Here is a 25,001-nt window from a genome sequence, read left to right on the forward strand (position 1 = left end):
CAACTGCAACACCCACTTCAGAGAACCAACTGTTTTTTCTTTTCTTCATTTTTACCACCTACTTTACAATCCAGCCTATTATCCAGACTCTGCAGATGTATGTGCCAAAATTCTCCCTTATTCTGAACTTATCCCACAATTATCAATACAGAAAAACAAAAGAAAACACAAACATACAAATTAAAGCCATGTAGCCGTTGGGAATTGTGATACCAACAACCCTACTTTTGAAAGGAAAAATCTCTGATAATCGAGTTTGGAGGCAACAGACGTGAAGACTGTAATGGGACTGGAGCGGTGCTTTGGTTGAAAATACATTAGGGTCTATTCAAATCAACATTTGTGCTGTTATACTTAACCAAGAGAATCTGAATAACCTGCGGTTTATCACCATTTGGTGTTGTTGAACTGGACAACAATGGTGACGAAGGCTTGAAATGAACATTATTAACTAAAAAAATAGTGAATTAATGCAGGAGAGAGTGTGAGCCCAGGACGGAGAGTGTGTTTTGCAAACCTGAACACATTGGATAAACTGTATCACAATTCTTTATGGGATAAAACAGTTTGGCGTAGTGTATTTGGTTGCCAGGTGAATGGTGTGTTTGTGACAGGTTTAGGCGTGGTCTTTGAAGGCGTCCAGGTTGAAGGCAGTGTCGAGGAAACGCTTCAGCTCCAGAAGATGGGTGTTCTTGTTTCCTGTGGCCGGAGCGGAGGCAGGATCACGGCCGGCATACCTGCACCCAGAAGGACAGAGTGAGGATTGGTCAAAACCCAGAGCACCTGGAGTGTGTCATGGCTCTACAAGAGGAGACGAGAGTTTACCAGACAGGCTTGGCACGGTCGATGGTGGTGCGCATGCGGGGCTTGACGTAGTCGTAGTATCCCTGGTTCTTGTGCTCCTCTTGACACCAGACCAGGTCAGCATTGGGATATTTCTCAGTCTCAGCCTTCACCAGGTCAAACGGGAAAGGAGAGAGCTGAAGGAGCGAGAGGGAGAATCAGATCATCATAACAAGAAAGCATTCCTGTTGTTCTACTGAAGACGGCGTTACCTGCTCAATGCGAGTGATGGCCACCGAGTCCTCCATGTTGCGTGTTTTGCGTTCACGTGTGAGCTCGTAATAGACCTTTCCTGTACAGAAGATGATGCGCTTGACCTCTGAAGGGTTTTGAGTTACTTGTCCATCATCTGGGATCACGCGCTGGAAATGAGTGCCTGGACAGATACACACAGTACTGTTTATTTGCATGTTGTTTTATGCAAATTGTTTTGCTGATAAGTCTTATTTATTGTGTACTGTATGCTGAATTAGAGTTAACTGGTATTAATTTGATTAAATATACTTCCCAGTGCACACAAACTCTCAGACCTTTCAGTGTACCGTTGGCTACACTATTTACTTCCTTTTATTTATCGGTTTTAACTTATTATGAAATATAATACAATTACAAAATCAAAAAGTATAAATCTAATTTTACAGGTCATTTTTCTAACTTAAACTCTAATAATAATAATATATTTGTATTCATTTATTTTCAAATTATTTACACAGTAAATATTTTAAATAAAAGTTATTTAAAATCACAGAAATGATGCACTGTGTTATTTACTATAATTTAATATTATAATATCATTTATACCACCTTTCTGTTGGCCATTAGTAACCCTGCTCTATAAGATATCATCATCAAAAAACACACTAATAAAAGCGTTTCTTCAGATTTGCCATTTTTTATTTGAATTTAAAAATCAACCCGTCTATGAGATTTCCCATTTAGCTCATACAATCACACTTTGATCATAGAGTTGATATCCAAAGCTCTTGCATTTCTTATTTAAACTTTGTTTCACATTCTCCCAAAGCCTGCAGCTTTAAAACCCTCATGTAATGTTGACTTGATGGTTTAAGTCTTGATTTATTTTTTAATAGCCATGCTGATGCCACAGTGCTATCCCAGCAATATAGTGTTTTAAAGTGGTACAGAGGGTTAATAAATTCCCTTAAAAACAAAAAGAAACAAACTGTTTCTGACCTGGTAGCATCTGGTCAAAGTTAGACTTGGCCTCCGGGTGACGCAGCAGAGATTTGGGGGTGAAGACAATAAGCTAAAAACAAGAAAATGTATGAATTAATAAATAATGTGAATTGTACCAGTAATGCATTAAACTAATCAACAAACATTCAGATGCTCTCAGACAGCTGAACTCACAGGTTTTCTAAAGGGAAGTAGGATCTGCCTCCTTATTACATGGAAATAGTTGGCGGGGTTTGAACAGTTTACGACGATCCAGTTGCAGTCATACAGCTGACGCACCTCAAAGTCATCAGTGACTTTCTGCAGCCAAAATAACAGTTGTATTGATATATTCAGACTATGACATCTTTGTTAATATCAAGGCAGTATTAACATTTAGAGATATTAGAAGACAGTCTTACAGGGTTAAAGTCAGGGTCATCATTGCACATCTGCAGGAAGCGCTCGGGACGGGCAGAAGAGTGCTCGGGACCCTGTGAAGGAACAAAATCAAATCAACTCATTTACAGCCAGCACACAAGAGTGAGTGCAGAGAGAGAAAAGAGGTATGCATGGCCTTACCATGCCCTCCATGCCATGTGGCAGCAGTAAGACAATGCCGTTCTGGCGGACCCATTTAGCTTGGCCAGGGCAGATGAACTGGTCTATTATACACTGAGCCGTGTTATGGAAGTCTCCAAACTGGGCCTCCCACAGAACCAGAGCATTGGGACTGGCCATAGCAAAGCCCAGCTCAAAACCTAAAGAAAACATGAGTCTCCATGAGAGCCCAGTACCTTTCAGAGATCATTTTAACCAGTGCTGTAAGCTTCTGAATACCTAGTACTCCGTACTCCGACAGAGAGCTGTTGCAGACGGTGTACGGGGCTTGGTTGGGGGATATGTGGTTCATGGGAATGCAGGTCCTCTTGTCTACGTTCTGATCATGGAGAACATGGTGACGGTGACTGCAAATAAAAAAAGCAACAGGTCAGTGACCTCTTACACCGGGCTGAGATTTAAAATAATGCTACGACTGAAATAGTGGCTCTAACACAAACAGTCTATGAAACAAATGTGCAGACGTTGCTACCCAACTAGATTTAGATTTGTAACTACATGATGATTATTTTGTTATGTGGTTCAAATGTTCTTAAGTGTTGTTTGTACCTGAAGGTTCCTCTTTCCACATCTTGGCCGCTGAGACGCACATGGATGCCCTCCTTGAGCAGCGAGCCAAAGGCCATGTACTCTCCCAGAGCCCAGTCCACGGTCCTGTTCTTGATCATTTCACCACGGCCCTTCAGAATACGACTCAGGCCTGCACATGAAAGGAAGACAAGTATTATAGTAACTGAATGCATGAAGTGTGTGCATATTTATGTACTATTTTGTTAGGTCTAGTGCACCTCCATGAATTGTGAAGTCCTCCACGGGTACTGATGACGCCACTTGTCCGATGTGGGACAGATCCTCTTCTGACAGACCGGTGGATGGGTAGCTCATACTCTTAGGCTGACCATCAAGAGTGAAAAAACCTGCACACCAAACACAATGAATGTGCTGTAAGATCTAGAAACACATGATGCAGCAGCAAAATGCTGTCTTGCTTAGTCAAAAGTTTGACTTCACAACATTAAGTCTGGCACTTATTCCAACTCATTCTGAACCACCCACTTCTAGTCTGATAATATTTCAACAAATCTGATCATAACTCAAGAATGTATTTCAATAAAACCCATTAGTGTTGTCACGGTACCAAAATTTCAGTATTCGGTACCGATACCAGTGAAAATCCACGGTTCTCGGTACCAATTTCAGTACCAAAGCACAACAAAAAAATATGCTAATTAAAAAAAATAAAAAATAAAACCAATGCCATTCTTTATACTTATTTACAATTGTGTTTAAAGTTTTTCTACAAGTTATATAATTATGAAAAACAGTAAACAAGTTTCACCCAAATTTAATTTGTCTTTTAATTTATGAAATTTAAACACATTTTATTTTTGGTAAATAAAGGGGATTTGCTATTAAAATTAAAACAGAAGAAATATAGAAGAAATATGGAAGAAATATTGTAATTTTATTTCTTTAAAAAATAAAGTTTTATAATTTTTTTCAACAGTAGCAGTATCACATACATTTTACTAAACAATAGTAATATTTCTAGCACAATGCCTTTATGTAAACTTTTAGGCCTAATGAATGCATATTTGTCATTTTAACTGAACTTAAGACTGGTGGTGATGCTTAAGATATTTTTGGTCATTGAGGGTTTCTGTAAAAAAAAATAGTAATGATCATATTAATTATTATTAAAAGATAATACTACTACTAATTCTACTATCATACTAATGTATATACAATGCACTATGAATTGATGAGCTGCTGGGTTCATGAATATTAATCACGTTGTCTGCGTTCGGTCAAAATGATTTGCTGAAATCAAAACAGGGATGGTACTAGATCAGCGCCAGCCAATGAAATTGCCATTTGCGCATTAGCAAACCTGTATGTCTTCTGCTTGTTCGAAAATGAATATGAATAATTCTAAATGAACTCCATTATTTTGACAGTAGAAGACAACAAAGAATAGTTCACATATAGCGTGTTGATTCTTCGTGGTAAGACTCGCGCTCTCTCTCTCTTTGCATGTGTGAGAAACAGCGCTATCAGTAAAGCGACGGTGAGTCGTGCGCCTTCACAAAGAGTTTACAGAGCATCAAATACAGGTGCGCTGTGCGTCCATTGAGGTGAACTGAAAAGTTCAGATCGCTTGATGGAGAGAGAACTCTGAAGCTCAGATGCTGAAATTAATGCAAGCGTCATGCGCTTCGGTCTATGTAGTAAACAAACCCGCACGTCTCTGCCATTCATTAATTCACACAGAGACGCGCAGAACACGGATTCATATTTCAAACAACTTTTGCGGCTTAACATTTACAGATACTGGTCCATATGGAGATTTGATTTGATTAATTTATGCTAACCTTGACAAATTCCATGACTGTCCATATTAAAATGTAAGTTTCATTTTCATGACTGGATTTTGAGATTCCATCCTCGTTTTCTGCTTCGCGGAAATCATAGCGCTGAACCGGGTTTGAACGGGACCTCGGTACTACCGGTACTTAAAGGAACCTGGTACCGTCACATTTAAAACATTTTTAGTACCGACTTGGTACCAAAGTACCGGGTCTTTTGACAACACTAAAACCCATGTTCACACACACCTGGCCAGGGCGAGTCCAGCCAGTGCTTGATGTGGAGGATCTTCTCATCCTTAGAGCGAGCATGAGCTTCTTCACAGATTTTGTCATACTTAGAAATCTCTTCCTGTGGACAGAGTCAGGAAACAGATGAAAACCTTTCAGAAATACTAGCTTAAGATAAGAGGAAACTGATTGGCTCTGGGCAGGATTGTCTGACCTCATACTCCTGTCGTGAGACAGCACCTTCGGCGATGAGCTTCTCAGCATATTTCTGCAGAACTCCTTTCTGCTTCTTGATCTGTTTGTACATCAGCGGCTGGGTGAACATCGGCTCATCCATCTCATTGTGGCCATTACGGCGGTAACAAACCTAAAGGAAAGATATCATATGTCTCACTGATGTCAACTATAACAATAAGTAAGAATAAAGTGTTTATAAAAGACACAAAACGCTTTCACTCACCAGGTCCACCACCACATCTTTGTGGAAGGTGGCTCTCCACTCTGCGGCCACGTTGCACACGTACACTACAGCTTCAGGATCATCTGCATTGACGTGGAATATGGGGGCATTGACCACACGGGCAACATCAGTAGGATATGGAGAGGAGCGTGCCATACGAGGATCTGTGGTGAACCCGATCTGAGAAAGAGATGCAGAGGGGTATTAAGAGGACATCTGATTGGGTGTGTTACCATGTACTGGTACACATGGGTTTGTTTGTGCACAAGCACCTGGTTGTTGACCACCACATGCACAGTGCCGTGTGTGGTGTAGGAGGGCAGATCACTCAGATGGCAGGTTTCATAGACGATGCCCTGACCTGCAAATGCAGCGTCACCATGGAGCAGAATGGACATCACCTGAAACCAAAACACACACAAGAACATTTAAAAGCTGCTGGTTCTACGAGGGGTATAATATGAGTTCAGTCAAAGTCCTTTTAGGCAAGTCGTGCCACTCGGCCGCCATCTTGGCAACGCCTCCGAGCAGCTATTTCAGACCAACAAGACCAGGTTCCTATTTAAATGAATGGGCAGAGAGTCAGAACTGCACTTTCACTGGTCACCGGGACATAAAAACTACATGTATAGAAACAGCATTAAAATATGATAAAATTGCTAAAAAATGTTGATGACTTTGCCCCAAAATAAGGTTTAAAACGCCCTTTTCCCCACAGGTTATACGTTTACTACACATGCGCAAAGGTTCCTCAACTGTGTGCATACGTCAGTGGAACCAGGCGATAGGCTTAAATGTTTCCCGGCTTGACTTTTAAAAGCAGATGATTGGCTTTCCAGCGGGAGGGGCGGGACATGTACATACAACCGCCATCTTTGCCTTTACGGGTTTTCCTTATATAGTTGTATTGAGGATTGAGGAAGTGGCAAGTCTCTTATAAATTGACTCTGGTTCAGTATAACAGAGCCATTTAAAATGCATCTTAAAGGTACTAGGGGTGCACCATATTAAATTCTCACATAAACATTTAGAAGTCAATGTCACTGGTCACGTTATGACTAATAAATCATTATTAAATCAATAAATCATTAAGTCCATACGGAAATGTAGATTGATGCTCTTTTTGTCTCACCCGATTGCCATCTGTGTCTCCACAGTAGAACTGCTCTGCTTTAGTCTTGCCCTGCACCACCGGGTTCACCGCTTCCAGATGGGAAGGGTTGGCCACCAATGACAAAGTAATATTCCTTTCAGTCACACGGTTTATCCTCCTGTGGTACATGCCCAAGTGGTACTTGACATCTCCTGTGCCCTGTAGAGGTACAGACATATTTCATCGATTGCTCTGGTTCTTATGTTTGTTCTGATGAGTAAGATCACAAGGATCCAAAAAAAGTGCACAGACACAAAAAGTCACTGACCTCATCGGCAGCTTCCAATTTAGAGTCAAACTGACAGAAAATTTGCTCCAGCTCCTTACGAATCACATTGGCAAGCACGTTCAGACGCCCTCTACAGAGACAGACAGAAAGAGATCATTGTAATGGCACATACTAATGTCACTGTAATGTCAGGTTTCCACATTTGAATCTCCTCCTCAACCTGTGAGGCATTCCCATGATGACCGTGTCTACTCCCTTCGCACTGGATTTATCAATAATGGTTTTGAGTGCAGGGATCAAACTCTCACAGCCCTCCAGTCCAAAGCGCTTCTCAGAGGACCATTTCCTCTGCAGGAACTCCTCAAACCTGCAGAAATCAGTACACATATTACAGAGCTGCAGGGAAAAACGTAAAAACTGAGTTTTAAGAACAAAATGTCCATTTAAACACATCCACAGTTGGGAAATGCATTACAACAGTCATACAAAGTCAAATGTTCAGTGTGAAATAGAATTTAATTTGGACAAACGGCTGGTAATGTGCCTGTTCAGACTGACACGAATGTTCAGAATTTGATTTGTAAGAAAAGGTTTAATGGATGTATTCCTATGTGTGCTCTCGCTTTTGGCCTTCGTGTGTGTACCTGGTTGAGCGAACCATGCGAGCCAGCAGTGTCCTCTTCTCCTCCAGGCTGAACTGCATGACTCCAGGCCTCTCAAACTTCTGTCTGATCCACTGACACTGGTCCAGGTCATTGATGAACATGAACTCAACCCCTATATGCTGGCAATACGCCATCTGAGAAACAACATTTCAGCAACCATACTGAAAGTAGTATAAAAAATAAAAATAAAAAAAACAACACCCAAACCAGTACCCTACCATTTAAAGCCTACCCTACCATAACCCTTTAACCAAAAGACTTTTGTCATGCTTCAATTCATTAAACTCTTCGAATACTAAAACAACTGAAACGTGTCAAAACTTAGTGAACCATGTTCATAATTAATGTGAAGAAGTCAGTTGTTGCTCTGAAAGGACATGTGTGGAGAACTTGAGGAGAACTGATTCGTAAATTCAATTGTCACAACAATACTGGAAGACCCTACGAATGGGTACCAAAACCCAGTATTAAATGGGCCAAATCATGAAAGAACGTAGTATCAATTAGCTCAATTAGATGTTATTGGTTCTGCTTTTAGATACTGGAGAAATTAAGAAAATACAAAATTATTAATTTTATTTAATATTTATATACATTCAGATCTCGCCATCCATTTCTACATGCAATAATATTGAAATATTGTGTTATGATTGGGGGTGTAACAAAAAAAAAAAAAAAACTAAACATAAATTGCTTCTTTTAAATTGAACAATGGTTTACTAAACAAATTGCCCTTCCTTTAAATAAATTCAATTATAATTAGGGATGCATCGATCCAATACTCTGGATCGGTATCGGCTCCGATACTGGCATTTTCTGCGGATCAGGTATCGGTCAGACAAGACCGATCCAGATCCGATATTGTGTGTATACTATTCTGTTACTGTTGAGCCCCACGAAAAGCACCAAAACGTTTTTGTGCACTATATTTCAAGTGTTCTGAAGTGGTATAATAATTCAACGTGAGGTGCAGATTAATAAATTCACATAAACTCTTCTTTCAAACAGCGTGTCGCGTTCGTTTACTACAGTCAAAACGTTGAAACACTCTTTAAGATCGCCCAGTAAGTGAGGTTTAAAACTGTTCAAAGAAAACTCAGCTCCTCCTCCTCAAATTTTTTACACACATGCAGCTTGCCAGATTGACGACACAAACAGGAACGAGTGTACTTGATGGATAAAATGAAATAAGCTGTGTTTTGCCGCCAACTGGCAACCCCGGGTGCCAAAATACAATTGGGAAAACTGGCAGTGGGCGGGTTTCACAAACCAAAAGAGAGACTCCAGCCCTTAACGCACATTTTTAAAGGAGAATAACTGACTGTAGCATTGTTTTTTTTAGATAAACAAGTATGTTAACTTAGCATGTTTCATAAATATCCGTAAACAAATTATGGTATTTTTATGCTTTAGTAGAGTCAAAAACTTACATACAGCACCTTTCATATAAAAACTATTATTGCGCAGCATTCCATTTAGCGCACATTCCTTTCCTTCACAATGCTTAACCCAGTCTTAACATTCAAATCAGTAAAATCATTCATTTTCATTAAAATGCAGTAAACTGTTGCTAAACTGCAAAAAAAAAAAAAAAAGCCCCTAGTGGGCTCCAGGCCCGTTTGAGAAACACTGCATTATGGTAACCTTCCTGTGTGATAGAAACATTCAACAGACCTGAGGCTGAAATAATCCTTGTGTCCTCACTCACCTCCAAGCGGCGGATGATCTCCCTGAGGGGCAAGGCGCTCTCGCTGCCCCCAATAAAGGTGGTGGTGGGCAAGCGGAACACTTTATCCAGATCAGACTCGTCCAGCCCATAGAAACCTGACAGTCAAACACACAACACATCCAACCCATCCAAGAGAAGAAGGGCAGGTGGAGAGGGAGGGGGACAGGGTCAACAGAAAAGAGAAGAAACACAAAAGAAGTCCAGCAGTGATGACAGGAGATGGAGGAGAAATTAAAGTAACAAAGTTAAAGACAATCCAGAGAGGGAAGGGGTAGATATAAATGAAAAACAATAAAAAACGACAGACAGGGAGAAAAAAAAAAAAAAACAAGCATGTGTGAGTTAGTGGGCGATGAATGGAGTAAACATCAGGATGCCATGCATAACCAAAATCAAGGTGGACAAAAAATTCCAGCAAATAGCATGATAAATGTTAAATAATGGTAACAGCAAAGCGGACAATTTATAAAAAGAACATGAAGTATTAAGCAGTTAGTAAATGAATGGAAAGAGAGAAAGAATGAGAGAGAGAAAATGAAGACAAAGTAAAGGTGGTTTATGAGAGAGTTGTGGTGTTGAACATTTAGGGTTTCAAATTAAAAAAAAAAAGAAAAGAAAAAGTGGGTTAATAGCATGATCGTATATAATATTGATGTTAATAATGCTAGTATAATGGTTTCATTATATGCATCCTGAATTGAATGTCAACAAGCAGTTTTGGCTTGTGAGCTGCAATTAATATAGTGTACAGTGAAGAGCTCATTCGGTAGTAGAATGAGACGATTATATTTGTTTATTATTATTATTATTATTCAGCACTTTAAGCCAAAAACTGAAAGATGTACTATTTCATATACAGTTATACTGTATACACCAGAGTACATATATTTTGACAAAGTGCATTCTAATATAACTATTATAAATAAACACCAACATCCGTATTTAGAATGTAATGATTACGTATCCTAGGCATCAGTGATTTTAAAAATGTAAAAACATAAAATATATATATTCAGATTCCAGTCATGCAACTGACAGTATATTGCAGAATCTCACTGAATTTGGCAAATTTTTCATTAAACAATAGTAGGGCTGTACAATTAACCATGTAGCTATATGAACTAGTATCAGTCTAAGTTTTAAAATTTTATTTAACCATTAAAACGGAATGTTAAAAACTTAACCAAAATATATAAATGACTTAAAATACAATACAAATGGATTTCATAGGGCCCCCAATATCCTTACACTTAAAAAAAAAGATAAAAAAAGGCTTACTAAATATTTACAAAATATAAAATATCATTTCAATAACAAATAAATACATTTCAATAAACCTTTGAAGACAGATCTCATAAAATCTGTCAACACGTCCAAGTCACATTTCTAATAATAATTTAAAAATATAAATGAAAATCTTTAGTTCATTTTTTTTTGTGTACCCATAAAGGATGATATTTATTCAATGTATTGGGGCTGAAACATGAGCTGGACATTTCTTAGTTAGATTCATCATTGAATCGCACAAATTCACACTTCCAAAGCACCGAACACAAGATTCAGACGATTTCTTTATGATCCACAGCAGCACTACCAATTCAAGCTCCATGACATGCAGGTTAAAAGCCTGGCAGAACTGTAGTCTTTGAGCTTTAAAACGCCTACAGTTTCTCTGAAATGCTTAGTATATTTAGGCAATGCCAGTTAATTTCATAAATGGATGAAAAATGTGTATTTACGGCTGTTCATTCAGTACCTACAACAACCTGCCATTCAGGAGGCTGTACAGAGATACTGAGGTCAGCACACACAGACACTGACCTGCCGGTGTTCATCAGTTTGGTTGTTCAGCAAAGACTGCAAAAAGAGGCAGCCATGCACTTCAAGGCATATGAGCGGGTATGTTAAAGACAGAGAGTAACCTATAGTAGATCAGAGTGTGTTAATGAGAGCGCTAATGAGCGAGAGAGAGAGAGAGAGAGAGAGAGAGAGAGGCTGAGCATATGGAGAGAGTATGAACTTGGTTTTAGTGTGTATATGTGTGTTTGCACATGTGGGAATAAATAAGTGGATACAGAGGGTGTGTGTTTGTGTTTTAGGAATATTACAAAAGCTTCCAAACTTAATACTGAACATTGACTTTATTTACTGCCACAAAGCTTCCCTTCACCTTATCTGAAGCTAGAGACAGCAAAGCCACCAAAATGCACTCCACATCAAAATAACCTCCCCAAAAAAGCCAGACCTTGAGCAGAAGCATTCTTCTCTACAAACACAATGTCCACATCTCATCACAATCTTTTTTATTTTTTTTAAACAGCATCTTTTATGACTTTGATCTTTTAAAGCTCATTCGGAATATTCTGGGTTGTTTTAAACAAAGGCTGGAGATTACTTGATTTATGCAGGTTAATTTGACTATTGTTCTAAAGCAGTTGCACAGAGAGTAGTGCCTTATCAGAATGACATAATTTATCAATCATATCCACAGAAATCATATCCCAACTTGATCAGTTAGTTGGGCACATGCACAGATACAGGTGTGGAAGGGACACGTCATCTGTAAAGCACTGTTTACATATACTGTTGAGTTTGACTAATACATGATAGTAATGCTTAACCAAATATTCCTCCACCTAGAAGTATTCCCACGAGAACAAACAAACAGTGTCTAATATCTGCTTTAAAACCCTCAACCCATTTGTCTGGTAAGGTGGCATATTATTGTACTACTTTATTACAAACTGTTTAGAAAGAGAGGAGTTGATATTAGTGTTTGTGGTAGAGTGGTAGTGTATGATTTGGCATACACTGTTAAATGTCGTCTGTTTAAAGTCTGTATAGTCCTTCTAGTGCTGTATGGGATTCTGGACATTACACAAGTATGAGAGTATTCATGTAGACTGAGCCATTCACCAGCACTAGCATAAACACACACGTGACTCATGTCACAGCAAATGAAAAAATCAGGAACTCTTGTCTTTTTGGCTTTTGAAATGCTGCTGCTAACACAATGCTATGCAAAACAGGCATTAAATATACATCACTCTTACGATTTGGTATTTGGACAGCTGTTTAGAGCATATGAATTACCCTTTTCCCAATTACAGGTTTGAGAAATTTCAGCAAAGTGAAATTCAGACTCTGTAAAGCAAGGTGAAAAATACAGATGTACATTTGTGTGTGATCGTGAAGTTCTCCTGAGCATTGCAATTAATGAACTTTAAGCAGTCTTACATCGGAAATGACTATAACATTTTGGAATGTGTGTATATATATACGAGCAAAAAATGACTCAAGCATTTAGCTGTTGAAATTAGACACTAGTTCAAAGTAATACAAAATAGTAATTTTATTTATTGAGGATGCATTAAATGATCAAAAGTGACAGTAAATACATCTACAGTATAATAATTGCTGTTCTTTTTTATCTAAAAAAAAACAATCCTGAAAAATAAATAGTGTTTCTCGGCAGGACATTTTCTGAATGATTTCTGAAGGATCATGTGACTCTGAAGGCTGGAGATTATAATGAGGCTGAAAATTCAGATCTGCATCACAGAAATAAATGGCATTTTTAAATATATTAAAAAAGGAAACAGTTCTTTTAAATTGTAACAATTCCACAATTTTACTGTATTTCTGATCAAATAAACGCAGCCTTGGATGAGCAGAAGAAACTTTGAACAGTAGTGTACAGTGCATTTTTTAATTATTCATGATCACTTTCTAAACTAAAACGCTTACTGTTTAAATTTATTCCTAGATTTGAAGCATAGCATTTTTGAGATGTTAATGCAATAACTCCATCCTGGTGTAGTGTTATACTTTACTCAAAGGTCACTTTGCTAAAATATATAAATATCAGAAGTGTCAAAGGTAACATAATATATAATTTCTCCTTACAAGGGAATCTAAATGTATTAAAAATAATGCACAGGGGAAAAAAAATCAATTTACAATCATAATCAGTAAATTAGAAATGAGATTAAGAGTGAGTGAACTACCAAAACTAGTCGAAATTGATTTAAGTCTTTACCATGGCTGAAGATGCCTGAAAAATACAGTTTCAGTGCAAAAAAAATATAAAAATATACAGAATATTTGTTGGTGTTTTGATACATAAGCTACCACATTATACCATAAAAATCTCTATTTGCTGCTAAATGAAGGCACGCCACTGTTCTCAGAATGTGCTCAAGAAGTTTTAGGTCTCTATATCTTAGTTTTTCTGACCATTGGTTTAATGATTATCCTTTAACACTAGTTACAGCTGCCATTCTTAGATAAAAATAACTTTTCAGATTTCTTTTAATTCCTCAAATTGTGGAAGAATATAATGCATAAAATCGAAGTGGCCACAAAGCTAAGTAGCACTGCCAAAATAAGAAATACACACAAAAAGCAACTAAAACTATTTGCAAATACTAAAAAAATTGCTATACAGCAAGAGGCACAGAACTGTTTTGACATTAAAGCCTACCTCCAATGGTTAGAGCACTTAGATGTCTCTTGACATGAGCAAGGTCTGGAGAGGCCGTAGCAGGGAAGAAAAATCCACTGGGAGTTAGTGACTCCCAAAACCTCACAAAGATAATCCCAATGAGAGAGACTGACAGACGTTAAACTACAGCACAGCTGCACTAATCATATCTAAAGAGTCTCTTACTGAGGTCAACCACACATCTCAATATGGATTCCAGACAAAACACTACTTTTCATTACTGAATCACACCAGGCACCAAACCAAGCAATTCCTGAAGCAGTCACAGTTTCAAGACCCATGATAAATCACAGCCTTCGTGACTGGAGAAGATCAAGCTGAAATTAAACCCCACACACTGCCAGGCAGAGCCAAGACTAGCTACAAAAAGAAGAAACACTCTACTTTCAAAGAAAATGCTTATTTACCATAAAGATTTTATACTTGAGTCATAATTTAGCTCTTTTTTAATTTTGCCGTTATTATTTATTTTTACAGTGTAGTTTGTGCAAATGCTGGGAAACCTGGCAAGGGGCCTGAACAATATGTACTAAGAGGGTATGAAGTAGATCTAAAATGCTGCTTCTCAAGAAAGCAAACAAAATACTGTTTTTGGAAATTTTCACCCTTTAAATGTGTCAGAACACCTTTAAAGTTACTCTACATACAGTGACAATGTCCAGAGTGGAAATGATTTTATGAGCTGTCATCTTATATAAGTGCAGCGATAAATGCTCACATATGCTCATACCTACATCAGTATACACACAAAAAGCACTGCCGAGTAGGGCTGTCAAAAAGAATTCTAATTTCGAATATCCATCAAATTTTAAATAAAAATCTACATTCGATTGCAAAGATGTTGCATTCGAATTTTAGCTGTGCATTAAGGAGGCTGCCTTATGAGCCCCGGGTATACTTCACAGTCCGTGCTCCGTTCTGTCTCGCCAACAGCCGCGTCCGCACAACTTTCAAAGGCAGACAAGCTCGACACGCAGTCCCACTTCGGTCTCATCATTCACCTCGTGTACGCGCACCATCTGCGCGATCTTAAAAAACTGCCTGGACACGGATGACGAAAATAACAATGCGGACGGTCGAAGTACACTTGACCTTTATTAGTGGCGCACCAGATGCGATGACTATGTAGGTGTCATTGCATTATAAGGTTTATGTTAGCCTATCCAGTTGAAACCGCTAGAAGAAGAAGAAGAAGAAGAAAAAAAAAGGAGGACATCATTGTGGAGAAGATCTTGTTTACATCAAAACTGAAACCAAGCCGTTTACACAGAATGTTTTCTAGAGGGACACCGTTGGGACTCGCGTCTCGCACAAGAGCCACATGTTTAGAAAGCCATGTAAAAATGTAACTTCAACTTTTTAAAAAACGTACCCCATTATTTATGGTGGGTTTTTGTTCCCGATCCCACTACATCTCGTTTTTAAATTAAAAAATGTATTCTGTGTGACTGGCTTTCTGCTCTTTTTATTTAACTATGCATGCATACATGATGCGGTTTTGTTTATAGTTGCTTAAGCAACTTAATATTTAAAATAATGTTTATAAACCAATTATAATTATGTTTTTTTTCCACAGTCATGTTTTCTTATGCTTTGAATAAACATGCATTAGTAATATTTTGCTCGATGCGCCCTCTTGTAGCCTCGGAAGCCCAAAGCTTTTCTTCACCCTAACTGAAATTATGCATTTCACAGCTATTTTGACAGCCCTACTGCCGAATGAAAATAAATGAAGAAATTAATAGATGTTTTGAAAGTGCTGGTTCAACACATTAAAAACGATTCTTTTGAATTATTTTACAAACGTATTGTTGTAGTTTATGTATGTGAGTAACAAATCACCTATAGGGAATTAATAGACCTAGTGGGACTTCTTTTTGCATTCGCTTTGTGGCAAAATATGCAGAATAAAAAACGATTTTCAACAATAAATATTACATTAACATACTATGGCAAAATAGGAAATTATAGCCTGACATGAATTATAACAAAAGTTTGTATTTGCGGTTTATAAATTTGGCACAGATTAAACTTATAATTGTAGTAAGGTATAAAAAGAGAGGACTAAGATGGCATGCAGTGGTATTCTGAAGTCCCCTGCTGTTGTTCTTAATTCATACTTCAGTTCTATTTTTTGGTAAAACAGTGTCTGGGTGAAACATAATCCAGATGTTGATTACACAGGTGTTTCTGCATTAGTCTCAGAGGGAAATAAAGGAGCAGAGAGGGCATCAGGGTTAGCAAACTACTTGGCAAAGCTTTGCAGTGAGAGGAGAGATAAAGAAACCATTTCACCATTTTACATTTGATCAGCTTCAGGTATCAGTTTAATCTTTCGCCAAACAGCTATAAAATGATTACTACATATTAATATACAGTATTAGGGACATACATTTTCATTAACATGTTATCACACTAGGCAAATTAATTTAGTGTATTAACCCTTTCAATTAATGACTGCCAATAACAGAATATGTTGCTATGCATCAAATAAGTGATATGGCAAACATGTGTTTTAGCTGTTACTATGTCACTGGTGTTAGCTTGACTGAAATGATTTTATGGACCAATCAGATGCCAAGACTACTTCTACTGTAACAGATGCCATATTTAATATCATGAAAGAAATGTAGGTTTGTATAGAAGTACCGTCTGTTCAACATGTTTTCAGGTGCTGGGTGACATGTAAGTTCCCAGGATTTCTTAATGGAATTGAGATTTGAAAGCTAAATAAATGATCTTTCCATTGATTTATGGTTTGTTAGGATCGGACAATATTTGGCCGAGATGCAACTATTTGAAATACTGGAATCTGAGAATGCAAAAAAAAATAAAAATAATAATAATAATAATAATATTATTGAGAAAATCCCCTTTAAATGTTGTCCAAATGAATTCTTAGCAATGCACATTACGAATCAAAAATTAAGTTCTGATATATTTGTGGTAGGAAATTTACAAAATATCTTCATGGAATCTTCTCTTTACATTATATCCTAATGATTTTTGGCATAGTTTTTTATTTTATTTTTTTATTATTATGTTGACCCATACAATGCATTTTTGGCTATTGCTATAAATACATCTGCACTACTTAAGACTGGTTTTGTCCTCCAGGGTCACATATTAGACGAAAAATGTAAAATTATGGGCTAGCTTTACTAACAGCTTGCCCCAGTTCAAACCATCTTTCAGTGTTAAAACATTTCTGTCAGGATATGTAAATGACATGCGCCTGGGTTCTTTAATTTGCACTTTGTCAGTAAATACCCCGCAGAAATTTCCATGCACATCTGTGCCGTTTTTGGTAAATCTGGCCCTTAGAAATGATGCCTTGGCAACTAACTGAAAGTTTAACTCTGGTACAGAACAGCACAACATATTTTAACTGGAATGACAAGTCAACGTAATCAGTGTAAATGGTGATGAAATGAAATGAACCAATGTATCGATCTGTTTGTATTCATAACTACCACTGAAGTAAATGATACTTAATACTCAAGGTAACTAACAGCAGAATATAGGATGTGTTTACATGGCAACATAATACAGCTTTCAGTCTCATATTCTGTACTTATACCATTCATGTTCATACATTTAGTTTTTGAAGAGTGTGACTGCTACATTTTATAACCGCAAATTTTAAACCGCATTCTTAGCAAACCTGCACCGACAGCTATTTGTTTATACTGTGAGAACTGATATTGACATTGCCATCTTTGATAATGTCATAATGGTAACCTGAGAATATGGTGTTGAACTATTGACATTGGGATTAATTTATTTACCATATTAAACTACTTACTGAAAAAGAATCAATAGATTGATTTAATTAGCTGCAGCCTTTCATCCATCTGTCTCATTTGCATTCTCTTCAAAGTATTCTCCCTATGGTCATAACGGTCATTAATTTGTACAGATGTCTAATGGAGAAGAATGTAAAAACCTTAATTAACAGTTTGCATGTGAATCAAGAGGTCGACTAAAGCCTCCCATCAGACCACTGATGGCTCCTATAAGAGTTTCTGTATCATCTAGCATTGGTCCACGATGGATACAAGTACAAATGTAAAATGACATGGTGTCTGGAAACCAGCAACCACATCAAGCCTAACCTCTCCAGCAGAAGAGTGTGCAGAAAATAGAAGGTTTGCTTGTGAGCTTGTAACGGCAGGGATAAAACATACAAGCAAGCCAATCCCTAAAAAGACTGGTCTAGCAAAGCACATCATTCCAGCCACCTCAAGCGTGATAATATACAGGAAGGGGCGGAGCTGCTATTTTAAAGTGCTGTATAGCCTTCTCCTTTTGTAGAAGCCAAATACAGTGCTGCAGGCCTTAATCACAGCAAACCCAGAATAACGACAGTCAGTCTTAATTTATATATAGAAAAAATCTAAAACTGCTTTCCAGAAAAGTTGATGCATTTCTTCAATCATGAATTTAACACATAATTCTGAATAAGTTATTAATGGGGAGCAGAGATCAAATCACCAACCTTCACGGAAAGCAGTTTCTAGAGTCCTAACCCAGGTTTGGCGGATATTCATAATTCCTCACCGAGTTTATCCGATGATGTAATAATGTCATTGGGAACGCACGAATCCAGATCAGCATCCATAATCCCAAGAGGGTCCAGTTGAGCCACATGGTGACCACGTATCTACAGGAGACAAGAGGTCCCCCCACAAACATGGGAGCCGAGCGCAAAACCACCCACAAGGAAAGATATAGAAGAGGGGAGGAAGAGGGCACAGAAGAGGAAGTGCAGAGCAGAAAGAGAAAAAGAAGGTTGAGATGATAGATCAAGTGTGATTGAAGATGAAATTAAATGTTGGGTTGGGGCATAAGAGTTGAAAAACAGGGGAAAGAGGAAATGAGAGAAAGAGGGACAAATAAAGGGAAGGGGAAAGCAACAATCACACAAAACAGGCTCATTAATGTTGGTCTGTTGAGCTGTAGGGGACAGAAAACATTTCTCACCAACATGCTGGAACCCAGTAGCTACTGGGGACTCGTCAAAATTTACACAACTGATGCCAAGAGGGTCGAGGCTTGCATTGTGATGCCCCATTACCTGGAAACAGGGCAACAGCAGTCACAAGACATGAGGAGTTCACTAAGCAGATCCCATGACTGTGAATTGAGCCCAATCTTCTCACAAATGTGAGTTGTGAAACGATTCAACCAAATTGAGTTATAGCACAATTTGGCATTTTCAATCAAATGGGACTATCTGCTAGAGGTTGAACAATATAGAATTTTACCGATTGATTGACACATTTATAGAACCATTTATTTGCTTTATGAAACTACCGGTTATTGGAAAAATCAGCTGTGATAGTTGGTGAACCTGAACATTTGTTTTAGTGTTTCTGTTTATGCATGTTTTTATGTGGCCTGTGCCGGAGAATTATTATTAGCACTGTGCAATAAAATAAAGTCAAGGATGGAAACTGGTCACCTGTCATTATAATTCATCAATGAAAATAAAATGTTAGTTATGATTTGTGCAGACCCAGCAAGCTAATTTTTTTCTTTGTAATTTCATATGACAATAAACAAAACTGTCAGTGTGATAAAGTTACAGTTAGTCATAACAGTTATTTTAGCACTAATTAATTCTAACTGAAAGCTGAAAGTTTGCATTCATATTTCTTTATTACCGTATTAGAAACTATCGACTAATATTCAATTATTGGCTATATTTTTCACCTTAGTTATCGGCAAACCCCAACACTGGTCGACCTCTGCTATCTGCTTAGTGAATGTTCTCCTGTAACCTCAAAAAGCATCTCTTTTACTTAATTTTTTTCTTTTACAAAATGAACACATATCTTACCTTGTTAAAGGTAAACTCGTTAAAGGCAGCACGGAGATATCAATTTTAAGCCAATATTTTTAAAGAAACAACTGCAAGGTTTTTAAAATCTGTGTGTGTACCTGATAGGCCCTGATGAGGGACTGGACCGCCAGATGGTCTTCCACCAGTTTCTCCACATTCGGCTGAGCCCCCACCAGAGACTGGGCCTGAGCGAGCCCGGCCAGACTCACTCCCATCGGAGGAGGACTCTGGTAGGCTGATCCCGGGGGGGCACCAGCATTAGCATTCCTGAAGAAAATGTCCCAAGACTGGAGAACAGAAAAAGAGCAAGCTTTAAGTCTCTTTATGTAGTCAATAACGGTAAATTGTAATCAATAGCTTAAAAAAAAACATACTGAACTGGATATGATATTACTAAAAATCATTTTTTAGGGATGCACAATCATGATTTTTCATGGCCGAAAAAAATGGCTATTGAAAACAATAACCGTAACCATCTGAAATTAACGGCAGTAAGTGCACAGTAAGTAGCCTACATTCAATACAAACATCAGCATTTAGCTCTTGTTTTTGAATTGGGTTGAAACTACAGAGAACTGGCCTTAAATTAAAAGATTAACTGTAACCATGTGAAATTAAAGGCAATAACTGCATAGTTCTACAATCCAAACATCACAATCAACACACATTCAATAAGATGTTTCTTAATCAGCATTCAGTGTTTGTTTTAGTTTTTAAATTTGGTTTTAAATAAAAAAAAGGTCTTTACCAGTGAGAATAAATAAAAGTATGCTATATAAATACATTATTCCAAAATCTTAAAATCAAATAATGTTGGTGCGAATAAAACAAAAATGCAAAGGGTTTCATTCATCCAATTAAAAAAAAATTAGGGTAATGATTAACATCTATATTTTTTTTTACTTGAGCCAATGAAAAAAAAATCACTATTGTCTCAAGTAAAAAAATATAGATGTGAATCATTACCCTGAAGTTTTTTAATTGGATGAATGAAACACTATTTCAGTGTGCTACAGCAGGTGATTTCTAAATCAAATTAAGTCTATGTAATTATAAGGTAAAATAAAAATAATAATCCTATGCAGAACTGACGTTTACTTCAAACGTGCATGCAATTTCTAAAAAAAAAAATTTTTTTTTTTAAATAAAAAAACATTTCCGTTTAGTCACAGTTTAGTCCATATCGTTTTTCATCCAACACGTGAGAAGTTGATCTGAACATCTCTTCACGGTCTACTTGTGTTTAGTGCGCGCAGGAAAGGGACTCTTATTTGTGCGCCAGTACAACAACGGCTGTTCGCTTCCTGCTATCTGTGCTCAGACATGTAGCGCTGCATGTCCAGTGCTGAACGGCTGGCCGTGTCCTGCGCACAGATTTCGAAATACTTCCACACAAATGACATAGTGAATGATTACAATGTAGTATGTGCACGAGGGCGCACTTCCGGAAAAATCGGCCCAAAAAAAGACCTAAAAACCGGCCGATTGCCGATCGCGTATTTTAAGCTAAAACCAGCCGGTTCCGATTTATGGCCGGTCAACCGGTGCATCCCTAATCATGTTGAACAATCTCGAATAAAGCAAACAAAAATCCAAATGTCTAAAACACTTTTACTGTACATGGTATAAAAGTTTGGACTGTTTCACAGTAACAAAAACAGTGAGAACAAAAAAACCACAATGAAACTCTTGGCTCATTTCCACCAAATTAAACATCGGTTTAACCAAGATTTTTAAAAAATTTCATTAAAATAACCCTCACAAATTAGGGTAGAGTGAGAACATTCATTCTACTTTTTGTGTTTCTAAATGCCTTACCAATACAATGTGAAGTTGTAGAAGATGTTCATGGTTTGTGGTCCTGAAGATCTATCATAATTGAGCTGGAGCTTTACAATTCATTCACATTCATATAAACACGGTTTTGTTTTAAAGCATATGTACATTTACACATAATATTGATAATTTCAGTAATGATGATGTTAGATCCTTTTGAAAGGTATATGAAATGGATGTCAGTTACCGTATTAATGATTTTTAACTTGAGTCAAATTTCACATGACGACAAAGTTTGTCCTTGTTTTGTATGGTGAACAATTTTATGAGACTCAGCATTGTGTTTGCAGTGACAACTAACGACTCTAAACAGGTGTGGGTTGACACTGTGATTTGTACTAAACAAACTCAAAGCATGTCACAATAAAGAAGATCCGTTTGCAATTCAGCTCCAAAGTTACAAGACAAAAGCCCTCTACAGGTATGGGTTTGGTAAATACATTTCTGTGACCCCTCCTAGTTTGTGATTTTTAAATAAACCAGTTTGATTTCCATTTGCCAGTTATCATGGATCTGAACAATTCTACTCAAAGCCCAGGACACACCAAGCCGAAGATCGTCCATTTGCCATCATCAGGCCGACAGGCTCTCGTCAGGCCAACAACGGCGGCAGTTTCCCCGATTCAACATGCTGAATCAGCGTTGGGGACGTCGGCGAGAGTGAGAGCTCTGACTGGATGTTAAGTTTAGTGAACGAGTCAGTGCATAGAATTAAAGCAAAAGTGATGAAAACAAGCATGTAAATGAAGGCAGTACAGACAGAAGGATGTTTAAATGTTACGTGATCTTTCCCAATCATTCTAATATGCGAATATTTTCATAACAACATGAGCCGCTTAAAATTATTAAAGTTATTAACGTCACTCATATTCAAAATGGTAAGCAAGAGCTGCTTTGTGTACATTTTGTATAGCTGCGTTTATCTCGTATATCTTTTATCAGCACAGCTTTTTGGTCTGACGCTGCCGACGCGAAGCGACGACTACGTTGGCTTTCGTCACCACTAGTTCTTTGAAGTTGGCTTGGTGTGTGCCGGCCTTAAAGGTCTTATTCACTGCTGGCAATATTGGCTTTTAAAAAAACTTTTCTGTCTATATCAGTAGAGAGGTGATTTTTTTTTTTATTGGGACTAGATAAAGTACAGGTAAATGTAGTCATGGAGGGCACCGTCCTACAGAGTTTAACTCCAACCCTATAAAAGATCACCTGCCTGCTGCCTTCTAGTAATCCTGAAGATCTTGATTATCTAGTTCAAGTAAACTGACGTACCCTTTTACCTAAAAGGTTAGGTACAACACCCATAATGTATGCTTTGTATTTACATTTATGCATTACTCGCTTATAAGGCAGTTTAAGGTTAACAACGCCAAGACAGAATAATATAAGATGGGGTAACTCGGACAAAAAAAAAAATAAAAAAAACTTGCAACTAAAATAAAAACTACAGCAGTGACAATCAAAACATAAAACCTTCAGAACCTTAGTGAATGTCTGATCTAGAAGGGGCGATCTATTTGGCATCATGATTTTTTTTATATTTGTACTTGAAATAAGAAAAAATACTTTTTTCATTTTTGAAAAAAAATGAAATACTTTCTGCATTTTTGCAGTGTGCATGAATGAATTAAGTATTTAAACATCGCCTGCACTTTAAAAAGGGAGAGGAGACCAAAAGAAACTCTGGGTTTAATGAAGAAAGGTTCAGAGGTTTATAGAGAAAGTTACCATGGGAACTAACTCGGAGTATAAGTTACCTCTCTTTCAGAAACGGGCTCGACTTACCCTGCTTTCTAGGGTTTGACAAACCTCCCATTCTGAAATGGAAAACCCAGAGTTTCCCCTCATTTCAGGGCTAACATACTCAGTTTTCACTTAACCTCCTTTCTGAAACGGGCCCCAGGTCTCATAAAATGTAAATGTAAGGCTTTTTTAGACAAATAAGGCCTAAAAAAAAATTTGTTTGGTTCCGGTTTCCGACCGACCCTGTCAATTTATGTGCGACCCAAATTTATTTTATGAGACTGGGGAAGAACGGTCTTTCACACATCGTTAATTAAATTACAGTTTCCTTTAAATGCTGTTTTACACTTAAGTAATCCGTTAAAAACCATTAAGTATTGCATCAAAACCCTTTAACTGTCAATTCCTAAAGTGAGCTATAACTTAAGGTTTGGAAATCGTAACATTAAGAGAAACACGGGGGGAGGGGGGAGTCAACAATATATCGCGGAACAGAGAGGGCACTGACAACATGCTGACAGACAGGACATTAACATTACCAGCTTACTTTTAATATGAAACAAAGTCTCATTTGGTTATTTCACCTTTCAAATGTGGTCATTTTTTAAAGAAATGTAAACAATAAATACCGTTTTGTGGCTCTTGAATGTGTCGAACAGATCGCTGTAAGTTAGATCATCAGTTAAAACTAACTGATCGTCTCTTGCTTCTAGTTTATTTATAGCATCAAAATCAAATAAACCACATAAATGAACATAACAAAGAATGTTGTTTGACTACAAAAAGATGTCTGTACACTCCGTTTTTCAAGTTCAAATCCTCCATGTTAATCTCCTATGAGATCGCCTGTCAAACTCCCGCGAAGGCTTTTTGTGTGTGTGTGTGCGTTTTGTGTGTGTGTCTATGGCAACAACAGACTTTAAACGGGAATACAGAATCACTGTCGTAAAAGTACCGGTACACACATTTAAAATCAGCGCGCGCGTGTGTGTGTGTGTGTGTGTAAAACTGCCACTGGAGAAAAAAAAAAATACATAAAAAAAATAATAAATCCCTACCGACCAATGACCTCAACTGACAACCAACCGGAACCAAACTTTTTTTTTTTTTTAGGCCTAAATACAATTTTAAGAATAAATTGAAGTGAACACAATGCATTAATATGTTCACTAAATCTGGAGCTGGTCATATAATTAGAATATCATCAAAAAGTTTATTTCACTAATTCCATTCAAGATTTAAATTTTTTATATTATATTCATTCATTACACACAGACTGAAATATTTCAAATGTTTATTTCTTTTAATTTTGATTATACCGGACAACTAAAGAAAATTCCAAATTCAGGAACTCAGAAAATTAGAATATAACTTAAGACCAATACAAAGAAAGGATTTTTAGAAATATTGGCCAACTGAAAACTATGAACATGAAAAGTATGAGTATGTACAGCAGTCAATACTTAGTTGGTGCTCCTTTTGCCTGAATTACTGCAGCAATGCGGCGTGGCATGCAGTCGATCAGTCTGTGGCACTGCTCAGGTGTTATGAAAGCCCAGGTTGCTCTGATAGTGGCCTTCAGCTCTTCTGCATTGTTGGGTCT

The 25,001-nt window shown here is 37.5% G+C and overlaps 1 protein-coding gene across 3 annotated transcripts in view; it reads right to left on the reverse strand.

Annotated features, from left to right (window-relative positions):
- Positions 1-224: 224 nt before the first annotated feature.
- LOC132097485 (2-oxoglutarate dehydrogenase complex component E1) overlaps positions 225-25,001 on the reverse strand; it is a 28,410-nt gene continuing 3,633 nt past the window's right edge. The window contains exons 2-24 of one of the 3 annotated variants that reach the window (XM_059503219.1): positions 19,921-20,109; positions 18,538-18,640; positions 13,957-14,001; positions 12,567-12,617; positions 9,453-9,568; positions 7,724-7,878; positions 7,300-7,446; positions 7,119-7,209; positions 6,830-7,009; positions 5,970-6,098; positions 5,698-5,877; positions 5,452-5,604; positions 5,256-5,358; positions 3,429-3,557; positions 3,190-3,340; positions 2,860-2,987; positions 2,602-2,780; positions 2,442-2,513; positions 2,215-2,340; positions 2,038-2,110; positions 1,056-1,219; positions 826-980; positions 225-737 (exon numbers count right to left, since the gene is read on the reverse strand). In XM_059503219.1, the coding sequence (XP_059359202.1) occupies positions 617-737; positions 826-980; positions 1,056-1,219; positions 2,038-2,110; positions 2,215-2,340; positions 2,442-2,513; positions 2,602-2,780; positions 2,860-2,987; positions 3,190-3,340; positions 3,429-3,557; positions 5,256-5,358; positions 5,452-5,604; positions 5,698-5,877; positions 5,970-6,098; positions 6,830-7,009; positions 7,119-7,209; positions 7,300-7,446; positions 7,724-7,878; positions 9,453-9,568; positions 12,567-12,617; positions 13,957-14,001; positions 18,538-18,640; positions 19,921-20,109 (2,940 nt within the window). In that variant the 3' untranslated portion in view covers positions 225-616. Of the gene's footprint in view, positions 738-825; positions 981-1,055; positions 1,220-2,037; positions 2,111-2,214; positions 2,341-2,441; positions 2,514-2,601; positions 2,781-2,859; positions 2,988-3,189; positions 3,341-3,428; positions 3,558-5,255; positions 5,359-5,451; positions 5,605-5,697; positions 5,878-5,969; positions 6,099-6,829; positions 7,010-7,118; positions 7,210-7,299; positions 7,447-7,723; positions 7,879-9,452; positions 9,569-12,566; positions 12,618-13,956; positions 14,002-18,537; positions 18,641-18,960; positions 19,055-19,920; positions 20,110-25,001 lie in introns of all 3 variants that reach the window. The other 2 variants (XM_059503220.1, XM_059503221.1) reach the window with 2 other exon arrangements.

This window comes from Carassius carassius, chromosome 21 (genome assembly GCF_963082965.1).
Source record: "Carassius carassius chromosome 21, fCarCar2.1, whole genome shotgun sequence".
Taxonomy (NCBI): Eukaryota; Metazoa; Chordata; class Actinopteri; order Cypriniformes; family Cyprinidae; genus Carassius; species Carassius carassius.